Source organism: Protobothrops mucrosquamatus, unplaced genomic scaffold (genome assembly GCF_001527695.2).
Source record: "Protobothrops mucrosquamatus isolate PMUCROS unplaced genomic scaffold, P.Mucros_1.0 scaffold1427, whole genome shotgun sequence".
Classification (NCBI taxonomy): Eukaryota; Metazoa; Chordata; class Lepidosauria; order Squamata; family Viperidae; genus Protobothrops; species Protobothrops mucrosquamatus.
Window position 1 is genome coordinate 134,085 of NW_015387612.1, and position 23,412 is coordinate 157,496.

General features: G+C 37.6%; 2 protein-coding genes across 2 annotated transcripts in view; one reads left to right on the forward strand and one right to left on the reverse strand.

The window, feature by feature from the left end:
• Nucleotides 1-3,208, reverse strand: part of TRAPPC8 (trafficking protein particle complex 8) — a 61,150-nt gene extending 57,942 nt beyond the window's left edge. Inside the window, exon 1 of the mRNA XM_015821932.1 lies at nt 3,047-3,208. Within this exon, the coding sequence (XP_015677418.1) occupies nt 3,047-3,203 (157 nt within the window). The 5' untranslated portion in view covers nt 3,204-3,208. The remainder of the gene's footprint in view (nt 1-3,046) is intronic.
• A 7,811-nt stretch (nt 3,209-11,019) lies between these two features.
• Nucleotides 11,020-20,537, forward strand: RNF125 (ring finger protein 125). Its single transcript, XM_015821930.1, has 6 exons — nt 11,020-11,213; nt 15,276-15,429; nt 15,665-15,759; nt 16,002-16,092; nt 19,200-19,307; nt 19,914-20,537. The coding sequence occupies exons 1-6, from the start codon at nt 11,020-11,022 to the stop codon at nt 20,004-20,006; spliced, it is 735 nt and encodes a 244-aa protein (XP_015677416.1). The 3' UTR covers nt 20,007-20,537.
• The last annotated feature ends 2,875 nt before the right edge of the window (nt 20,538-23,412 follow it).

Here is a 23,412-nt window from a genome sequence, read left to right on the forward strand (position 1 = left end):
TGGTGAACAAACTGGGCCTATTAGGTTTTAATACTCCTTTATGTAATTGGATACTTGATTTCCTTATAGATAGGCCCCAGTTTGTGCGAGTTGGAAAGAAAGTTTCCAACTCCATCTTCTTGAGTACAGGTTCCCCACAGGGCTGTGTCCTGTCTACTACTGTTCATCTTGATGACCCACGACTGCTGTACCAAATCTGCCACGAATCATATTGTGAAGCATGCAGACAACACGGCAGTAGTGGGTCTTATCCGGGATGACAATGAAGATGCTTACAGGGAAGAGGTGAAAGTTCTGGTGGACTGGTGCAATAAAAGTAACCTGGTTCTAAATGGTGATAAAACAAAGGACATCATTGTAGATTTTAGAAAGAGCCGGCATAGTCATACTCCACTCAGTATCAAGAAGGCAGCCGTAGAAGTGGTCAATGGCATTAAGTATCTGAGGGTGCAGATAACTAACAATCTGAATTGGTCTCTCCACATCTCATCCTTAGTGAAGCGTGCAAACCAGTGTCTGCATTTCCTGCATCGGATGAGGAGAGCACATCTCTCTCCTTCTGTCCTGGCCACTTTTAACAAAGGCACAATTGAGAGCATTTTTAAAAACTGCATCATTGTCTGATTTGGTGGCAGCAGTGCCTCAGATAGAAAGTCCATACAGAGGTTGGTAAGGACAATCAAGATCATAGGAAGCTCTCTTCCTGGTATTCGGGATGCTGCTTATAAGTGCTATGTGCTTAGAGCTCAAAGCATTGTTAGAGACCTCACACACCCACTTCATGGACTGTTTCTGTTGCTCCCCTCTGGGAGAAGGTTTCGAGGTATTTCTAGCAGGACTACCCGATTCTGTAATAGCTTTGTTCCCTATGCTATCCGTCTGGTAAACTCGCAAAATTCATTTTTCTCGCTATGTACACGTATACATAATCCGAACTAGACTGTGTTGTTTCTCTGTGTCATATAATATATATGGGTATGCATAATTCTGTATTTATGTCATATTTATGTAGTGTATATTGCAAGTGGTGACCCTTTGAGAGCTGTATGCCACAAAATTTCATTTTAATGTATGCTGATTAGTGTACATTCAAAGTAACAATAAAGTTATTATTCTAGTCTAGTCTATTCTATTCATTATAATCAAACTATAGGGAAAGCCAGCATTAAATAACACAACAGGAATACTATGAAAAATAATGAAGTGTTCTTCACAATGAAAATCAGAAAACGTAACAACTTTTCCTGAAAAAAAAATCAAGTTTGCTCGTATAATATTCTGACTTCTGTGAACAAGGCACATATTATTTTATAGGTAGTCTTCAACTTATGACTATAATTTAGCCCAAAATTTCTATTGCTAAGCAAGACAGTTGTTAACTGAGTTTTGTCCCATTTTATGACCATTTTTGCCACAATTGTTAAATGAATCATTGCAGTTGTTGTTAGTAACATGGTTGTTAAGTGCATCTGGCTTCCCCATTAACTTAGTATGTCAGAAGGTCAGAAAAGGTGATTACATAATTCTAGGAACCATCAAAAACCATCATAAGTACATGCCAGTTGCTAAGCATCTGAATTTTGATCATAGGACCATTGGGATGCTGCAACAGTCGTAAGTATGAAAAAAGATCATAAGTCACTTTTTCAGTGCCATTGTAACTTTGTACAGTCACTAAATGAATGGTTGTAAATCGAGAATTACCTGTACTATTTTGAGACTTATATGTCACAACTTTGGATATATGAAGTGCACACTAGTTAATACAGAAGGGTTGTTAGTTGTTTTATGCAAGATATACCAGTACCTGAACAAATAAGCCCAACATAGTATAATACAAATCAGGGGTACTTGCAACTCAGAAAATGTGTATTATCTTTTTGACTATGTTGTCCACCCATTTATATTAATGTTAAGTCCATTTTCTAAATTGCCACCAAATAGAAACTTGCCTTGGATGTGGATCCGCCTCCCCCCTAAATATCTTGTATTTCTAGGCACATATTGTATTTGCTTTTGTTTCAGTATTTCCTGCATAAAAATAAGGGGAGCAATGGGTTTCATTACATGGGGCTACTATTGAGAAGGTATATTTAAGGAACTAACTTCTTTCCTCTCACATGGGGTAGGGACACTTGACCATCACTCAAGATGTGTTCAGGCTGAATCTGAGCAGAAAAGACACTCTGGCAACCACACATACGCCAAGGCACACATAGGGACATTTAGGTAAAAATCATCAACTTGAATTATACCCACAAACCTACTACTAGTAGCCAACGCAACAACCAAGAAGGTGTACAGTAATAATACCAGATCCTTGTTAGGATTTGAACTACTGTAGTTCTACCGATAACACTTTTGGAGTTGTCTTCAAGGACAGCCCCATCTAAAGTTTGCTGTAGATGCTTACACATGAGGCGAAGAGAATAAATTACCATCATAAGATCTTCCTGGTCCAAAAAACAAAAATTAAAATACAGGGATTAGTCTAGCGTTATCATTTAAATATTTGGCACATATTTATGATTAAGAAAATATCTTGGTAAGGCATTTTAAGTCTCATTCCAAGATATTGTCCGTATATTAGCAGAATCCAGTCTAGATATTATCCATATATTAGCAGAATCCAGTGTATATCTCCGAGTTCGTCATTTACACAACCATTCGGCTTTACCAGAAGGTAGAAACTGGCAGAAAGCTAAGATGGGCAGCAGTTGACTTACGGGGCTGTCAAACTTTAGAGCAGTGTTTCTCAACCTTGACAATTTTAAGGCATGTGGACTTCAACTCCCAGAATTCCACAGCCAGCATTGCTGGCTGTGGAATTCTGGGAGTTGAAGTCCACATGCCTTAAAATTGTCAAGGTTGAGAAACACTGCTTTAGAGAAAGGTAAACAGCAGAAAGGCTCCCCGCTCACGTCCTGGCTCAAAGGAGAGGCCTTAAAAGGCCAGGGAGCCTCCCGCACGCCCAGTCGGCGAAGGTGCTAACAACTCCCTGCCCGTGTAAACAACCCAGTTCCTCTCCCGCCGGAGCGATACCGACCTTCCGAAGTGAGACGGCAAAAGGGCTTCACCAGCTCACAGAAGCCCAGGTTGTTCTTGCGGGTGATTCTCTCTGCCTCCTCGCTACACAAGGCCGCTACTAAAGGCACAAACGAGTCCTGGAGGAATTCCTGAACCGACTGCACCCGCTGGGCCATCTCTCCGATCGACAGAATGGCTCAACACACCAAGCTCCAGCGGACGACTTGCCGGACGGCCTACCCGCCTTGGCCCGCTCTTCTCTCGCCGTTGCCCTCCGTGCCGGAGCCGAATTCGCGCCAATGTACACGGTCCTCCTCCCCCCCCCAACCCCGTCCAGGGTTAAGAGCCGTGGCCTCAACTGCCACCTGACCGGCCCCTCATCGACCGCCCAGAGACGCCATATTGGATCTGAAAAGAGTCAGACAACTGGGTAAACTAGGCCGGCAGACTTTGCGGCTACCACGTGATGGGAGTGGACAGGAAGAGGTGAAAAATCTAGCGAGGAAGAAATGGGGCGGGGACGGCCGCTGACGTGCATCCCACGAGCCGCGTTTTTTTACTGCGGCTGAAAGAACTGGGAGAACAATGAGAAGGGAAAGGGTGAGAAAGGCTGGCGGTTTGGCAGCAGTTCTTCCATTCGACTTCCAAAAGCGAAGTTTTGTTACAGGGCAGCAACTTGAATGTTTGTCGGTTTGACAGGGTCTGTTCTAGGATAGGATGCGGAGAGAAGGGTGGTTACCTAGGCCAGGGGTAGGCAACCTTGGCGCTTTTATGACTCGTGGACTTCAACTCCCAGAATTCCTGAGCCAGCCATGCTGAGGAGAAATGGAGAGGTTGCCATGCTGAGCCATGCTGGCTCAAGGAATTCTGGGAGTTGAAGTCCACGAGTCATAAAAGAGCCAAGGTTGCCTACCCCTGGCCTAGGCTGACCACAGCTTTCTTCGATGTGTAGCCGGACCGATATGTATGCTTGAGACTTTTTTTCTCACAATAATTTCAGAGACAATGACTGGCCCAAAGCCATTGCGGCTGTCGTAGTTGAACGTGGGTTATCTACTCCGCACCCAATATTTATCCATACGGTGTAGGCTTCCAAATCTGTCCTCCCCCCCCTTTTTTTTTTGCAGTTGTCTGATAAGTTGAACACAAATTAGCCAACTATGTTTTAGCCCAGTGGTTCTCAACCTGTGGGTCGGGACCCCATTTGGGGTCGATCGACTATTTCACGAGGGTCGCCAAGCAAGGCTGTCCGCCATTTTTTTTGTCTGCCATTTTTTCCCCTTTTCCAGCGGGTGCCTTACCTCCCTTGGGCTGGGCCAGCTGGTGGTCGGCCTGCTCCGTCTCTGCCGCTTGCCAGCTACGCCTCGGCCGGCGCAGGGGGCGGAACCACGCATGCGTGGCGTTCCCGGGCAGGGCAAGTCCTCGACTTACGACCAGTTGGGTAGTCCTCGACTTACGACCGGTTTAGTCCTCGACTTACGACCGGGTTTGTCCTCGACCTACGACCGGTTGGGGTCGCGGCATTAAAAAGGTTGAGAACCACTGTTTTAGCCTAATGTTTTGTGTGAAATTATTTAGAACGATCAATTGGTGAGTCAATAACTTTTTTGAACTGAAAATTTGCTCCACTGAACAACTAATTCAGTTAGCCATGGGAAGGGTATAGGCCCCAACCCCCCGGTCCGTGGACCGGTACCGGTACCCGGTCCGCACAAACAAGCAAAACCCCATCAGTGGGATGCAGGCAGCACACAAAACCATGCACTCTCCGGTCCGTGGAAAAACCTTTCTCCACGGAACTGGTCCCTGGTGCCCAAAAGGTTGGGGGATTTCTGGCATAGGTGATACATTGTATCTCTGGTGGTGTATGCGATTTTTAACTTAATTGGTTGATCTAGCTGTAAAGTGAATTAAAAGTGTTTCTAATAATACCTCTTTAAATCTGTACAAGCAATAGTTTTCCTGTAATATTACTGAGAAACGTTGTTTAAAACAAGTATGGATACAAGTGCAAATATAAAATATTGTATAAAAGCTCTTGTCCCTACTGGTGATTGTTGCTTCTGTACTAACAGTTCCACAGATTATTCTGAAGGGCTAATAACTTCCTTTGAATGCTGTTGTATATTGTCTCATTCAGGTGCAAACCATTAGTCCAAGAAGATTCTGTGTATAGACTTGGGCAATAAATCAGCTAATTGAATTCTTCATGTATGGACCTTATTGTTTGCATTTGACACTGGCTGGGCGATGGGGTTCCACCAAGCTTACCTCTGCATTGTAGACTTCTGTGGACAATAAGCTCGACCAAGCTTAATAATCATTTTTTGGATTTATTTTTATTATATTGGAGAGATTAAAAACCCTTTGAGGAAGATGATGCAATCTATATAAATAAAAATGTAAATGTTCATTTGTTCAAAATCTTAAATCTCCGAAAGTTCTTCACTGATTGCTTTGAAATTTTGACACAACGTTGCATTTGAATTCGCGCATGTTTTTATATACCGATATTATATAGATGTCACACCTGTGACAGGTAAAAACATGTTTTTGAAAAACAGCGCCATCTGTTGGATGTAAAAGCAACACACGCTTTTACCAGATTGAGCCACAGCAACGTGTGGCCGGGTACAGCTAGTATTTTTAATAAAACTTTATTAAGTTTTAACAAAGAGTAAAATATACAAAAACAGAAAAAATAACAACATAGAAAAGGTTAAGAAAGGAACAAGGTTAGGAGTTCAGGAAAAGAAAAAAAGGAAAAAATAGAAAAATAACTTCTGACTTTCTTCCGTAGAGAGCTACACATAACATACAAAAACCCCTTGCTCTAAGATTAACAATATCACAGGAAGATGATGCAAATTTTTTAAAAACCTTTGAAATATATTAATGTTTGGATTATACAACAAAAAGGTGCTCGGAATATGGATTTCAGAAAGTTAAAAATTATCAATGGTCCCAATTGATTTGGAATTATAGATTTGATTTAATTACAAGAAAATATATTTGTTTTGGATATTTTATGGTAAGGAAACCTGGAAGGCTGCACACAAGAGGGAGATAAAAGATAAAAAACGAAGCAGAATTCTATAATAGAAGTTGTACATTTTTTGCTAATTTTTTGAAAAAATAAACTAGTTACTCAAATGCATAGTGCAGTGAGATTACAGTGTAAAACAAGCTGGAACTGATAATTTTGAAATTGCTTTGAAGGGGAATTTAACCATGATAAGCAGTGAAAGATATGGAAATATAAATGGAATTGATGTTTTATTCCCTAAAAATGTACAACAATTGAACAAAGAAATCCATTTGGATTTGGATAATTGTTTACTTATTGACTATACAAAATAATTTTCTTAAGGTCTTGAATGATTTCTCTAAAAGGGATAAACTAAAGGACAAGATGTTATTTACTGGATATACAAAAAAAAAACCTGTTAAAATTTTTGAGAGTCCTGTGACTACAAAAATAGTTTAACAGAAAACTGAGGCTGGATTAAAAAATGAGATCCTTAAAAATTCAAGGAAGATTTATAAAGTTGGTTTACTTGATGAGGACTAAAAGAGGAATGTAGTAAGGTTCCCCCTGCTGGGCTTTTGCTGACAAGGAACATTTGACAAAACTTAAGGATTTGTGTTTTTTTTTTCTCAAGAGATGAACTATGAAGGGAAAAGAGATTATACAGATAGTCCTTGACTTATGACCACAATTGAACCCAACATTTCTGTTGCTAAGTGAGACAGTTAAGCAAATTTTGCCTCATTTTACAACCATTCTTGCCATAGTTGTTAAGTGAATCACTGCAATTGTTAACTTAGTAGCATGGTTGTTAAGTAAATCTGGCTTCCCCATTGACTTTACTTGTTAGAAGGTCACAAAAGGTGATCACGTGATCCCATGACACTGCAACCATCATAAATATGAGTAGTTGCCAAGCGTCTGAATTTTGATCATGTGACCATGTGGATGCTGCAATGGTTGTGTGAAAAATGTTCATGTCACTTTTTTCAGTGCTGTTGTAACTTCAAAGAGTTACTAAACACACTGTTGAAGTCAAGGACTTACCTGTATTGTAAAAGCTTAACACAATAATTCCCTTAGATATTTTATTTCAATTTGTAAAATATCCAAAATCTCATAGCCAAATCTGCAGCATGTCTGGAAAGGAATTTACCAAAAAGAGGGGGAAGGGGAGGAATCCTGCAAGGCAGAGATTACTCCCCTGTAAACTGTTGTATACAATGCTCAGTGGCTTAATTCATACACTACATGAAAGCCAGCACCAAAAAAACACAGCACATGATGCTTATTGCAATATGTAAACTCTTTCAATGAAAGAAAAGGGGAAGTAATTGAATATAAGGGAGATAAGAATATGCCTTACTCTGCTTTAGGGTAAAAACTGAAAGAAAAGGCCTCTTCAATTTCCCAGTGTGGGGAAGAGTCTAGCCAAGACAATGCTTTAAAAAAAAAACCTGATTGGAGGTAGTAAGACATACCAAAACAAAGGAAACGCCCAAATGCAGAATTAGACAATACAGTTCATTTTTTAGAAAAGGCAAAAGTTTGAGTTCTTCAGAACTTTTTATCATATTGAATAACATAAAAATAGAAGAAATCTTTAAAAAGTCCAATAATTAAGACTTGGGATCCTGAAGCATGCAATTTAAATTCAATCTAAAGATAAGAACTGTAGATTAAATTAGTCATAAGTGTTAAAGCTTTCAGAGTATATCAAGACAAAGAAACAATGGCTGATTCCCATAGTTCAAGAATATGAATGGCCACCTATTTCAGTCTCTTATCTTAGGCAAAATGAACAATAGGCAAGGAAAAAAAGGTGAAGAAATGGAGGAAAGATCAAAATGTGAGCTGCCCAAAAAGGAAAAAAAATAAATAAAAGATGTGTAAATGTGCACTTTGGCTGCAATACACCAGTTTATAGAGACATGAAAATACAAAAAAGAAGAAATACAACTGTAATTTTCCAGAAGGATTATATTATTTAAAAATGGGATACAAGCACATATAAAACAGTACTGTTTTTCAAACATGTTCCTGTAGTTCAAAATACATGCATTTACTGAATTTATATAATTGCCCATCTTGATTCTGCTGCCTAGTCCTATTATATCGCTACACAGCTTCTCAGGGTCCATTTGTTCCCCTGCACTTTGGTCATTAATGAGGGAGTTGGGTGTTTTTTAAAATATTATTGATTGATAAATTTATGACCTTGTAAGTCTCACTGTTGGCTTCCAAATGGCAACAATAATAATTTAATAAGTAGCAATATGTGTATCAATGTTATTAATTTTACTAATAATTCAAGATTGGGTGGATTCCTGCAACATGAACTATAAGCAGTGGTTTACAAATCACAATGGTGCAATTCACACAACCAAAGGAATTATGACTTACAGAAACGTGTGAAGAGATCTCAATCTGTCCTTCTCATAATATGGAATAATGAAAGGCCAGCCATATTACTGTGCACACATACTTGAATATGGAACCTATATACTCCTACCTAGATTTAACTGAAACCTGACTCTTGAGAACATAGAAATGAAACTGCCCTGAAGTTTAACTCTTTTAAAAATAGTAGAACAATTTAGGTTGGATCACCTAGCCATCCTGGATAGGCTAAGCAAAGTAGGACTTGGATTAGAAGCTTTCATGAAATACTAGGACTGTACACTAGGTTGAGAAGTAAAAAAAAAATCCTGAGAGAAGACAATGTCAAACCATTTCCTGTGACACGAGGAGCTGAATACATGAGCATTTAAAGTAGGATGGTAGGCTAGAAACTTTTAAACATTTTTCAAAACAGCATGATACACAAGGGAAACTTGTGACACAAATTAAGATCTAAAGTATTGTGAAAAAAGGGAAGTACATGATCCTATTAACTCTGAGTTATTTATAAAAAAATAATAAAGGTAGGATAAAATAATAATAGCAGAACAGAAGAGGAAGAACTGGAGAAAATCACAAAATACAAGGACATGCAAAAAAGAAATAGAATGACTGTGACAAAAGAAATCAAAGTAGTACGAATTTTAATAGGCACTTTGTGTGCAATCCCAAAACAATTGAAGCACCACTTGAACACTATCAGCATTGACAAGATCACTATCAAGTCAATTGCAAAATGCAGCTTTACTTGCAACAGCTGACATCTAATGCCATTAAACAAGATCTGTCTATCCCAGGTTGTTAGGAAAGACTGGATAGGTTGATAAAAATGCCAAATCCAGTATTGAAATTTCTGGCTTACCTTGCAACCAACCATAATAATAATAAAACAGGAAAAGAAAACCATTTGGTGAACACTTAGCTTGGGCTTTAAGCCAAGTGCCAACTGATTTTGAGGGTAAAGGCAAAGCCAGCATATGGGAAAATGAGGAAGGTATAGTTGTCCTCCTGGATTCTGAATAGGAACACTATTGATGTTTTATGTTCCTTTGTAGACCAGCATGTAAATCACAATGATTAGATCTCACTTCCAGAAAGCAGAATGCAGCATAATAGTCTCATTTGCAAGTTGCACCGAGCCACAGTTCTTAAACTATTTTTAAGACATAAAACTATTTATTTATTTGCTGTAAGCCAATCTCCTTGGTTTACAATATAAAAGCATTGCAACTGTCAGAGATAAGTATTCCCAAAACAATAAAATGAAAGTACAATCAAAGTAAAATCATAGTTCCAAGAGGGGGGAGGCGGAAGCTAAATGGCGGGGGAGATGAGGTTGGCTCTACCACCTCCAGGGGCTTGGGGCCCCAAGCCATCTGGTAGAGCCAGGTCTAAAGGAGCCAATTTAAGGTCAGAAGAGTGGGCCAGATTTCACCTCTGGGAAGACGATATTCCAAAGGGCAGGGACCACTGTAAGGAAGTCTCTTCTCCTGGACCCTGCCACCCAAAATTCCTTGACTGATGAGATCCATAGCCCAGTCCAGGGGTAGGCAACCTTGGCTCTTTTATGACTCGTGGACTTCGACTCCCAGAATTCCTGAGCCAGCCAGGCTGGCTCAGGAATTCTGGGAGTCGAAGTCCACGAGTCATAAAAGAGCCAAGGTTGCCTACCCCTGGCCCAGTCTCACGGGGAGAGATGGTTTCTCTACTAAAATAAGCCATAAACCATGATTTCAGTTCACATGGTCCGTGTCTTGCTGTGTTCTGTGAATCTAGTCATTGCTTATAATCCGATTTTTAAAATATTTTTGCAAGCTTACCAATAAAATATGAACAAGGAAATATTTGGGTTAGTATGATTGACTGATTAGGCTAACTAAAATCATTACCTTAAGGCAACATCTGAATTTAAGTGTTTAGTTTCAGAAAAGGACCGCTGCTTAGTGTTTTCCCTTGTAGATTTCGTCCTTTTTGTCGGGATTTAGTTTAGTTTAGTTTTTGTACATTCATTCGGCTGGGAGAGAGGGAGACTCATCTCTCTCTCTCGGTTACGAAATAAGTAATTTGTTTCCTGACCACAATAACGGGTGACACCCGCACGTAGCAAATAGTATTTTAGAGTTCAATCCAGCCACTCCGGGAAACAAATTCCCTTGGACCCAGTAAAGAATCATCTTTGGTCATCTATGCAGAGGCTATACGCAAATCACTGGGGTCCCAGGAAAAACAAAACAAAACATTGCGCCAGCCAATAAACGAAGCCAGGGCTGCCTCTGATCGCCACTTTGTTATCTGAAGGTGTCAGGTTTCACTGCGCCGACTGGGACTGGTCTCGCCACCACCAATAAAGCTTGGGCAGGTTTTCGACTCTGCAGCCGCGGCTGAACGTCTCCGGGATTTCTTCCCCAAAGAGGTCCAAGTGGGAGAGCTGACGCTTTTGTTTTGCTTCAAGGCGAAATCCTGCAGAACTGCTACAATTCTGGTTGTAAAGCATTTGAGCAGTGCGCCTCCTGCACAGCAGCCGCAAGCACCGTCGCCAAAGCGTGAGAGAGCTCGTTTAGACGATGGGATCGGTGCTAAGCGGCGACGGACGGGAGACGGCGAGGACGCCGGATGTTGGCGACCCCCAAGGCAGTATTCAGTTCCCACAACCGTCAGATCGAGCGGGAGACGTGGAAAAGCAGCAAATTCCCTCTTTTGAGTGCGCCATCTGCTTGGAAGTGTTCGACCAGCCTGTAAGGACCAAATGTGGCCATGTGTAAGTGCAACTTCTGTGAGTTAGTTCAGGTTGGGAAACGGGAGCTGAACCGTACTTTGGTCCTGCTTTGGGAAACTTGTGTTGGAGGAAGTATAGATTGTCTTCTACTCACGTGTAAAATTTGGTTTCTGTTTATGTCTGCTGTGCTTTGCAGTGCAAACGTATTGGAAATATAAGTCCCAGATGTTATGTACAGGTAAATTCAGTAAGAACATTTAAGATTTTTCTTAAAACCAAAGAACGAAAAAAATGTTCATCGAAAAAAATGTTCATCCGTTTCCTCCATCTGCATTTAGCTCCAAATTTGTCCAACTAAGCTCCATGGATGATTTTAGTTTTAAGAGAATTTATCTCGAGGATGGCATTAGAAAACAAAATGTACCTTTTCCTATGCCGAAAAAGAAAGGAAAATTAAATTTGAATCAAACTATATTGCTGAAACAGAGGTTGATTCATTCCTCTGATTCTTCAATATTTTGATAAGTTAAACAAGATGTTCTGGCAGAAGAGAACTAATACCTTGCTATAGGTATTTTATACGTGATTTTGGTTAAAAAAAGTTTATATTTTGAAACGGAAATCATTTTTATATCTGTGTCATGTGATCCTGGCAGAATACAAATAATATAAAATAAAAATACTGTTATGGAAGCCAGCCCCAAATTTTAGTTGCCTTCTCAAAAGATAATTGATTGTTTTGATGAACACCTTATTTTTTCTTTTGGGTAAATAGTTAAATGTTCAATGATTAGCAGCCTCACACCCCTTTCTCTCCAAGAAATTTAGGTGAAACAAAACCCCTCTCACACAAATTAAAACAAATGCATCTTAATCTGCTTGATTGGCCAAATAATGTTTTGACTGCCATGCCTCTTTCTGTTTAGATATGTTTTTCTTGCAATAGCTTTCTATCAGTGCAACATTGGACAAACCTTGAAATCCATTTGATTGAGCCAGAATGTCAAACAACACTATGGGCTTGTTGTCATGAAATTCATTCAGGTCAGGCTAGAACTTTGGTAATGGTGAGTTGTATTTCTGCTTTAGGCATGAAGCCACCTGGGTAACCTTGGGCCAGTCACCTCCCTTCAACGCAGAAAGGAGGCAATGGCAAACCACTTCCAAAAATCCTTGCCAAGTGAACTGCCATGGAAATTTTGTAGCTTTGGGCCCATCACACCCATTCAGCCCAGCCTATATCTAAAAATTGTTACCATGGTAAAATTTAAGTCACCTTTTGCTTTTGAAAGAAAGACAAGATGTAAATAGAATGAATATGTTTTTAAAGATCTATAAAACTGTCCTTATAATATAAAAACCTATCCAGGAAAAGATGACAAATTGCAAATGTAATGTAAATTGCATTTCTTTAACATCTCCAAGACAGTATGCTTGTTACAGGTCATCCTGATAGCACCTTTTGTTTTGCATATCAGTTTCTAATTTCCAAGCTTTTCTAGAGTAAATTTGATGAGTCTGATTTAATCCAATCAGGGTTCAAAAAGCTTTCTTGAGGTGTCTTTCCATTCCTGTGAAAAGTTCCTTAAAGTCCAGGCACTCCCTCCTGGGGCAAGAGAGGAGGGAGGTGGGGGAACACCTCTTTGGTGCCAATAACAGGCAGCCAAAAATCTCACCTTTCTGAAACAGCATTAACACCAAAGGAGCCATAAAGGACAGAGGCTGCTCTCACAATAGGCTGGGAGTTGGTTGAGGACAATGTTGTACATTCTTGATGGGTGGGTGCCCTTGTACCAGAGCAAGCAGGGTGTGGCAATGAGACCTTGATGAATACACTGACCCCTTTGACCTATTCAAGTGTATCCCCAAAGCTACTAGTTCTATCCATGCATTCTCCTAATTGATAATGTATTTTTGTTCTTTTATTATATATATCACCAAAACATTGGAAATTAAAGAAGAAATAAAGGCAGGATACAAACAAACCAATAGCATAAGAAACAAATACAGGGAAAAAAATACTAGGCAAGAGCAAGGAAAATAGCAACTTCTAATACCAACACAGTATTTGTATAAAAATATAAATATATTTCTAGTATTTAGGAGACAGAATAGATTTTAAATCTATGCAAATTCATATTTCTGTAAAAATGATTTTGTTATAGATTGACATACTTAGGAATTATGTGATTAATGGAGCTGAACTCGGCCCATATGTTTGCATGACAGATTTATCATGGCTTAGTGTTAACAATGGTTAAGGTGCTTACCTAATGAATATAACCAAGAAAACTAATCAACTCCATTTTACTAGTCCATTTCTTGTTTGATTAATATTCCAACAACATTTGCATTGGTTAGCTTGCTGGCATTAGTTTTTTTCCTCTCCTCCTGGCCAGTTTGTTATCAAAAAGTAGGTATCACATGTGCCCTGGTAGAGAAAAAGAAAATGGAGAAGCAGAAATTAGGGTCATTCTACTTTGTAAAAGGTCCTGCACTGTTTTCCAGGTTCAGGCATCACATTAAATTAAGGCTGGCCTTGCTGCCAGTAAAAAACTGTAGTTAATAATTGTGGCTGATAAGGACTCACCTAATCAAACACTAATCTTGTTTTTAGGTTCAGATGACATAGGCAACAAACCGAGACAGTAATGCTCAGTGCATTATTGATTAACAAATCATGCCACATTAGTATTTGGATATACACATAATATTAAACTGAGCCAGATAATCCACATTGTGGCTAAGCAATGTGAAAGTGGTAAAAAAAATATGAAAATAGAGATAGGTGAACCATGGTTGATTGCTTAGTGTGATGCTTAAACCTAGGCCTGACAATTGTCAATTTAAGACATTTTGTCATTTTCTGCAGTACCAGATGACTTTCCATAGCAGATTTACTACCAACTTAATTTATATTCTGGATACATCAAGTGTAGAGAGTAAGGAAGATTACCTTGATGGAAATATTCAGGGCCCACTAGCGACACAAAAGAAGACTCTGATGCATCTTCTGTGCTTTTTAATTGATTGTACTTCACCCTAGCTATGACTGTAATATTTGATTTCTCTGATTCTTCTATTACATATATATTTTTAATGTTCATAGAGCAGTATGAGTACTCAGCTTTGTGATTTAATTAACATTAACATATGTCCTAATTATTTGTTTAAATTTAGAGTTTATATCTTGCCTGTCTTGTTTTTTTTTGCACTATTCTGATATGTTATTGTGATGTCTGTTCAATTTACTATACAGGACAATAATCCAGGCCTAAATTCCGCACTACAAAGACTTCTCTTTGTTCAATTGATATTTTCCAGATTTCAGGAGCTAGATTGTACACACACACACACACACACACACAGAGAGAGAAATACTAATGCAATTCTGCTGTATTTTAAGCTGAGAGACCTTTGGAAAGGATTGAAAAAGTGTGCTATTTTACCTTTTGTTACAATAAGCTTAGACACATATTTTATCATTCTCTCAGCATTATCCACAAAGTCATTTGGCAGAAATATCCATAGAGTTATATAGCATATCAATGCAAGGCTATATGAATCAGCTGATTTCATTCAGTCACAGATAATCATTTCAGAAACACAGTGGTCTTCCTTCGCCATTATGTACTCCAGGATTTTATTTATATATGCAACTTCATTGACTGATTCAATTTGAGAAAACTCAAAAGGAAGTATATTGTGAAGAAAATATAAATATATGACATTTTCATTCATGAAATTTATTACTGCAAATTATGCATACAAATGAGAGCAAAATTAAAACTGAAGCCTCTTACTTTATGTTCTTTTTGAAACACTGACCTCTCATATTAAAGTTGTATTACAAGTCACTTATTTTCAGTCACTAATAGGCAAATACTTTGATGCTAATTTGTAACTAGGTAATGCAGAGACAGCCTTATATCAAAGCATACTATTTTCTATAGCTATTCTTTATCGGTAGTCCAACAGATTGGAATGCTCAAATAAAGAAAACTATTAACAGACAGAAATCATTCTTAGGGTGTGTCCATATTTTAGATTGCTTTCCTTAAAATAGAGTTTTGTAGAGAAACATTTCCTTTTTCTCTTTGACAGATTTTGTCACATTTGTATTACCACATGTTTAAGACATCATACATGGACATGTCCATATTGCAGGGCACATCTTTCTTCTGAAGGGATTCCAGCAACTGATGTTATTAAAATGATGAAAAATACACACCAAAACTGTACAGAATGTAAAACACAGGTAAATAATGATTGATACTCCATAATTTACTTTCAACTTTCTAAACCATATTCCTATACACACTTTTTCAAAGTAATTTATATTGAGTTGTAAGCAATGTGTGATACCCAACTGAGAGAAATTTGAACTGGCCTTGTTTTGTAACCTCACCTTTATGAAAATCAAAATTATTTTTAAAATATTAACCTGTAAGTGTAAAATTTTAATTAACAAGGTATGTCTTTGCATGTTTCAGGTGTGCCTTAGTGAAATGAGAGCTCATTTGAAGACTTGTGGCCAATATATAGAAAAATATGGGCCTCTACAGGAAGTTGCATACCCTGAAACAAGGTAAATTACATCTTGGTAAAATTAAGGATAGACAAGTCTATAGATTTATTAGCTACTTTAGCTTTTCATATCTCAGCGGCTTGGGTGTGAGTATTAAAGCTTGCTATGGAGAGACACTGTTACAGTCTTATTTCTCAGGAGCAGATTGATTCACTGTCCAAAATAGCCACCAATTGGAGAATGTATTTAGTAACTAACATTGAAAATGTGGGTATTTATACATGTCTGTTCATTGTTTTCAGGTATCCTTGTCCTTTCTGTCAGCATGAATTGGATGAAAATGATCTCTTGGACCATTTTCTCACCTTTCACAGAACTGAAAGAAGACCAGTGGTAACTTTTCTTACACTTGGATTTATGTCTATATCCTAATAATCACTTGCATGATAAATTAGATAAATGTACATATGTATGTCATGATATGTTAATAAGTGACATTTCTTAATAACAATACATCTGATGAAAAAGTATCTCTGCAGCTTGCTGACTAAGGAAGGTTTTGTGAAATGTGGATTTCAAAGGCTCCAGAACTAAAACTTCTCATTCGTGGCATTATAGAAATACTCTGGAATTGTTAGAACATTTCTTTTATCTTTTTCATTAGCATAAGCTGGTTCTCCTGTTTGTTTCATCTTGGCAATCTTGCATGTTTGAAAATCTATTATGACTCTTCCTTTAGTATGTTATTTTCTTCATTGTAACACAATGCATTAGTGTGCTTCTTTGATCAGAGTAATTGTAATAAACATAGATTTAGAAAGAGGAAGGTATTTACAGTAATCAAACAACTATTAAATAATCATTCACTGTGATCAAATGCAATAATTTTAATTCTCAATTTCAAATTGAGGTCTTAAACTCACTTGAGACAACTGCCAGCATATGTCAGAAGAAAAATAGTTCAGTAATTCAAACTACCCATGGCTACAAAATATTCATCCACGGAAGAGGTTTCCTTTATGTCTGTAATTGGGCAGAGGCCTATTCTGAGTTGTCTTCCAAAAATCCAGTGCTGGATTTTTAATAAATACAGTAAAGTAAAAAATATAGCACAGTAAAGTGCTGGTTGTTGTTGTAACCTGTAACAGCTGGCTATTCTGCATTTCTACATCTTGTATCTGTCCATGAATTAGTATGAGTGTAACTGAACGTCTAATTAGATAAAATAGAGTGGTGTGAGGTGTCCCTCTTATAGTTTGGAACCATACTTTCTATAAAAACAAATTCATGGCTGGGTTCACACATCACCAACCATACAGGTTGGTTTATGATCACATTTGGGGCCGAGATTGTGGTCTAAGTTAATGCAGTTGTAAAGAGATATGATGTGACCACACCAATTTACGATGGCAATCCAAGCACTTCCTATTGTCATTAACCAAGAATTGTGGGTTGTTAAATCAGTACACATCCTAATGCAAGGCATTCCAGTTTTGGTCCCTCGTAGCCTCGAGCCTCAGTAAGGTAAGGGATTGCCTCCTCTTCCCCATCTCTGCCCTTGGCAAGCAGCTCCAGAACCACTGCTCCACCCTGGGGACTCCCCCCAGCCCACCCCACAAGTATTCATTCAGCCTGCTGCCTTCTCTCCCAGTTCCCCATACTGACCTTTCCCCCTTTCCACCCAACCATCATGGCTGAAGGAGAAGTACCCCACTGCCTTTGCCATCTCCTTTTTGGACCCAGCTTTTCTGATGAATGTTTCCTACATGTGGCTCCTTGAGCCTTCGGAATGCTGTTGTCCAAAGCTGACTTTGGAAAATCACTGGAAAACATGCAGGTGGGGGGGGATTGAACTATTCCTGTGATTGTAAGTATGAGCAGGCTGCCAAGCAACCAAATTTTGATCATGTGACCACTTAACTCTAATTTTGGGCATGGGTCAAAAGTCCACTTTTTTACCCATGCAATAATTTTGAAACATAAGTGGAGAAATACCTGTAAATTTTAGGTTGTTTTGTTTTCGTATTTTGCTTACTGTAGGAGAAAACTATATTTATTCTCTGGAATGTTTGAAATTTAGAGATTATATCATAGGAACTTTCCTGAAATGGCAGGAGACATATATTTGCAAAATCGCTGCTGTGGTGGGGAATTTTGTTTTTGTTTATTTGCTTTGTGCCTTTGAGTCAGCTTTTTGACTGGGCAAAGACCTGAACATGTTCCTGCAAATTTTTTGGCAGTTTTTAGAAGTGATTTGCCATGGCTTCTTCTTTCCTCGGGCTGAGAGAGGGTATATAATTAACTGAGGGTCACCCAGCTGGCTTTGTGCCTAAGGCAGGACTAGAACTCCCAGTTTCTAGCCCAGTGGTGGCGAACCTATGGCACGGGTGCCAGATGCGGCACTCAGAGCCCTCTCTGTGGGCAGGCGCGCCATCGCCCCAGTCTTAGGCCTTCAACTGGGTTTTATAAAACCTTTTCACTTTAGGCCTCCGCCGCCATGTACAAAAAAAAAGGTTCAATCAATCAATTTCAACTTCTCGTGGGAAAAAAAAGATCTTGCAAAGTTGGAATTGATTGAACTTTTTAGTCCCACCCAGTCTGCCGTTACCACTGCAGCCACGCCCACCCAATGGGCCACACCCACCCAATGGGCCACACCCGCCCGGCAACCGACGATGCATAAGTGGGTTTTGGGTTGCAGTTTGGGCACTCGGTCTCTAAAAGGTTCGCCATCACTGTTCTAGCCTGATGTGCTAAATCCCTACACCAAACAGACCTCTCTCAGTATATGGTGGTTATAACCAGTCAGAAAACACTACAAACTGTTGAGGGTGTTTTCCCCAGCTATGTAGGATCGAGAAGCATTTTTGGAAATAAAAATGATGCTACATGTTTACCTTACTATGCCAGGTTCCCATTTATGTTTTAAGTTAAAAAAAAGTTTATTAGAAGGAGCCTGTTGTGTACCAAGGAATATGTCCATTGGTTTAATGTTGCCTAGCCTATTGTTGTGCTTTTGCATTAATACACCCATTGTAGTTTATAAATAATAATTTATGGCTTAGTTATTTTGTGTGAACCAAGATAAATAATTAACAATATTTATAAAATCAGTGATTTGTCTAACCTGTGAATTTGGTCATCTCTTATGCCTCATTGAAGTCTACATGAATAGAGGGCACTAGTTTATAGATGCATAAAGTTGAAAATGTTCTTGGAACAATGAACTATTTTTGTATTTTACCCATGATCTAAATAGATAACAGGACCAACTGCTTTTGCAGACAGGATATTTACATTCTTGTATAGCATTTGTAATATAGGCTATGGAGGAAATAAACTGAATTTACTGCTGATAGAAAGGGGATGTCTGAAAGCGTCTATTCAACCAATAATAATTTAGATATAATTAACATTTTTTATTTTTCAGTAATAATTCATGTTGTACATAATAATGACAAAAATTATTATTTATTTCTCCCCACTTTAACTGTCTACAGTACTGTCCAATCTGTCATTTATTACCTGGTGGTGGTCCAAGTTACTACATCAGAAATTTTATAAGGCATCTTCAGCTGAGACATACATTCTATTATGAAGATTATATTGTGAGTAAATTATATCATTTTTCCCTAATCCCTGCTGAATCTTTATCTGAATTTTTCTTTATCTCTCTGTAGCTCTCATAGTGTATAAGGACATTTATAGATTCCAAAAGCATTATTTGGTGGATAGGTTGCAGAGCAATTTGTTCAGATGCTGAATAGCAATCTAGAATTTACTGAACAAGTTACCTATATGTGTTTATTTTTCAAATTACTAGAATCCATTCTTCTTATACAAAGTTCTCAGAGGAAGATAGTATCCTGTTTGTTCTCTGAATCATGAACCTTCTATTTACAAATCTTTCTAAGAAGCATACTAAGAATTTGTTGTAAAAAGACATCATTCTGCTGGTTTTTTTTGTGAACTTATTGGGAAATACATCCGATTATAGTTTCCTTTTATTTGGAACTGTAATTTATAGGTTGTCCTACGTGTGAATGAAATATCAAGGGGTTACCATCCTAAAATATATAAGCTGGGTGTAACCTTATTATTGCTAATAAAGTTATTACTGATGCCTACAATTTGGCTGCTTTCACAGCTAAGCAAGATTTTGTTTATTGCAGTATTTTATTTGAATGTCTGATTTCTTTTCGTTCTTATTTCAGGACATAAGTATTGTAGAAGAAGTTCTCATTGAAAGAGTTCTGGATAGATCAATTTTAGAGCATGTACATGTAAATAATCCAGGTACTGCATGATCATCAATTCGAAGAGAAGACAAATGGATTACGTTATGAATTAAAGCACTGGTTGTTTATGTTATTAACTAATAACATACAAAAACATTTGAATTGTAAATATTTCATAGGTGAAACATTCTATTTCAGGTATGAACAACTGTTCTGACCATTCTATTTAAAACCTATACATTTCAGATTCAAAATGAGATATTTCAAGAATGAAAACTTTTGTGTATGAATTTCCTTAAGTCTATAATTCATTTCTGTAATTGCTAATTATATTTAAGTTTCCAAAAGCCATTATTTTCCTTAAACAGAATATAAACATTAGCATCAAAGAATTAGTTGTGAATTACTGATATTGAATGCATACCAGAACCCTTCCCAACATATATATATCTTCAGTTCTGTCATTATTCATTAATTTCAGATTTGGAAAACCTACATTTAAACACTTTAAAGAAATCTGTTTGGCTCTGATTATTCATCCTATATGGTATTACACAAGCCAATTATGGAGTAAGATAGATCTTAATGAAGATCAGTTAGTATCCAGATTTTTATACCACCACAGTATAAAAATAGTCAGAGGAAGTTATAAGAACAAAACATATATTTACAATTTTGTTTATGCAGAAAATTTTACATTTGCTTTAAACAAGTTGTCAAGCTACAAAACTCATTACAATTCTAATTCATTCTTATCCTTTAATTTCAACATTAGGGAAAGGTTTGTTTTTCAAGTTATACATGTAAAATAAATCAAGAAACAATTAGCTACCAAAATACAGTTTTAAGTTTGTTGAATTAAATATTTATGCCTGATTCTTTCAGTGGGAAGTAATTCTTCATAATATAAATTGTTATTACTCATTTCCCCAAAAGCAAAACTTATTATCAGGCCTTTTTGTCTATAGTTTTGAAAAAAGTGACCAAAGCTCAGATCATCTTGTGACTGCATTTCTAAGAGAAGGACAGAGTCTTTGTGATCATGAAAATGTTGCAATGTCAATGAGCAATTATTTACTTTTTAAAATATTGCATCATTTCTCAGTGAGAAAACTAACTTGACAAATGAGTATATCATTACATAGTCCTGGAGAATTAATTGGATATTTTAATGCTAAATCTTAAATTGACAGTTGGACTGTGAAGTACAACATATTTCTATAAAACAAAACCATAACTGAATCAGTTAAATTGTACTCAGAACTAGTGACTGTATCTTTCTATCTTAACTCTGCCTTATTTCATACTGTTTTGCAGAACTCTGTAAAACTAATTTTGCATAGGATCTTTTAAAACAGCATGTCCAGTAATACCATTGACTATAAATGTTTTGTACATACTGTACATTCATGCACAGTTATATGTGCTGATGAAAGATTATATAAGTTATTCTTAAAATATGGGTGTATATAAAATATTTCAAGATTGAATTAGTCGTGTATTTACTAATCAACAATATGAAAGAAGGGTGATAGAAAATTACCTTAAAACTATAGTCCTATTAACCTGCTGAATATACTCAGCAAGTAATATGCCATATATCCATATAGTTCATTAGTGGATTATTCTGGTAAGTAACATTTGGTTTTCACCCAAATCATTCTGTTATGTACCTAGCCTTTATACCATTTACCGATAGTAGAACAATAATCTCTAAATTGATTTTAGACCTGCAAAAGAACTTCAGACAATGGGCATCAGGAGGACTTAGTACTACTGCCAAGGCAGAGCTGGGCTGGCAAGGAAAGGAATTGGTCCTTTGAGATGACTCCCCATTATTTAACTGTCACGTTTTCTTATAAATTCTCTGAAATGGTTCTACTTTATCTTCCTCTAGGCACCTCCCCAATTTTCTCCTAATATTTGGGTGAATCTAGAAAAGACAGTGATAAAAATAAATTCAATTCACCTTAAAGCCACTGTAATTCTAGACTTCAATGCCAGGAGCTTTCATACAAGAGTTTGTTCATTTGGGTGTTATTCCTGAGGATTATCTAATGATTGCCCTGACTCTCTAAAGCAGGGATGTCAAACTCGCAACGTCATGTGACATGTCGCAACGTATCACAACTTTTTTGCCATTGCCGGCAATGGGGTGAGCGCGGTTTCGCTATGATGCATCCAGCCCACGGGCCGGCAGTTTGACAACCCTGCTTTAGAGACACCAAAAGAAATACTGCAGGTTCACAATTAGTCTCCTTGATTTATAAATGTAATCTCCGCATTTTAGATGATAAAAAATCTGGTTTTATACTGTATATACTTTTACATACCATTCAGGAAACTCCAGCAGTGTTTTAGATTACATGAAACAAAAAGTTGTTTTCAGATATCGAACTTGATGTGAGGGAGGATTCCAAGGCAGATCTGATACTAAATTATACATGTCTCATGTTAAGAGTATATTAGCTAAACTTGAGGTGAGGCAGAACAGAAAGCTTAATTGAGTCAAGGTTGATAAGGCATTATCTAGCTTTCTAAATTCAGAACAAGCCTAGACTTGGAGAAAGTCAATTTCCTTCTTTACCCAAGGTTCAAATAAAATCCCGACCCAATACATGTATCTGTGTCATTTGCTGAGAAAAATTTTAACAGACAAACTTCCTACTAGAAACTGTCAACAAATATGTTTAAATTGATTTGATTCTGTTTATGTACCACAAATTTACTAAGGGCAGCAATGTGTCAGACCCCTGGGTTATCCTACCACACAAAAAAACATGCTAAATGCTAAAAATTAAGCATGAATATAAGAAACTGATAGTCTTTTAAAATGCCTCCTATAAAGTTAAAATATGGTCAGATCTGGAAGTTTCAGTGAAAGGAACAAATTCAGATTTCTAAAAAACCGATTTATTGAAGGAACATAGATTTTCAATTTGAGATTCCCGTTACAGACTCAGTTTGGGAAGATTTAATCTCATAAGGCACCTGGAAGTTTTCTACTCCCAGAACTCTTTAAGACTCATATTGATTTGTAGGTCCCTCTGTTAGCTGGCTGTTTACCCATATAAATAATACAGGTTGTATTCCATTCGGATGGGAAGTCACCATTATAGTTTCCCTGTATAAAAAGAGACAAAGGTGACCCCAAAACATAGAATGATAAGCCTTATTGGAATTGTGGATAAAATGTATGTGAAACTCCTGTTAAGCAAAATACCGTAGAAGTTTGGGTAATGGAAAAAAATCTTTAGAAGGAAGTTCCCTGAGGATGGGCTCCACCATGAGTCTGAAAGCTCGGAAGACTAAACTGGTCCCAGTGACCAACCCAGATTGGATCTTGCAACATTATCCTGGGACAGATATATTTGCCTTCATTCAGGGAAAAAATATCTTAGTAGAGGAACAGGCTGAATTCGGACCAGAGCACTCTAGAATACATAGTTTTACTTTATATACTCTTTAACAATTA

What these genes read in the sequence shown, in the direction of transcription:
- RNF125 (XM_015821930.1), top strand. Translation starts at nt 11,020, where the DNA reads ATGGGATCGGTGCTAAGCGGCGACGGACGGGAGACGGCGAGGACGCCG. An exon ending in AGGACCAAATGTGGCCATGT is followed by an intron (nt 11,214 to 15,275) that starts GTAAGTGCAACT and finishes TCTCTTTGACAG; the next exon opens with ATTTTGTCACATTTGTATTA. An exon ending in TCTATTATGAAGATTATATT is followed by an intron (nt 19,308 to 19,913) that starts GTGAGTAAATTA and finishes TTCTTATTTCAG; the next exon opens with GACATAAGTATTGTAGAAGA.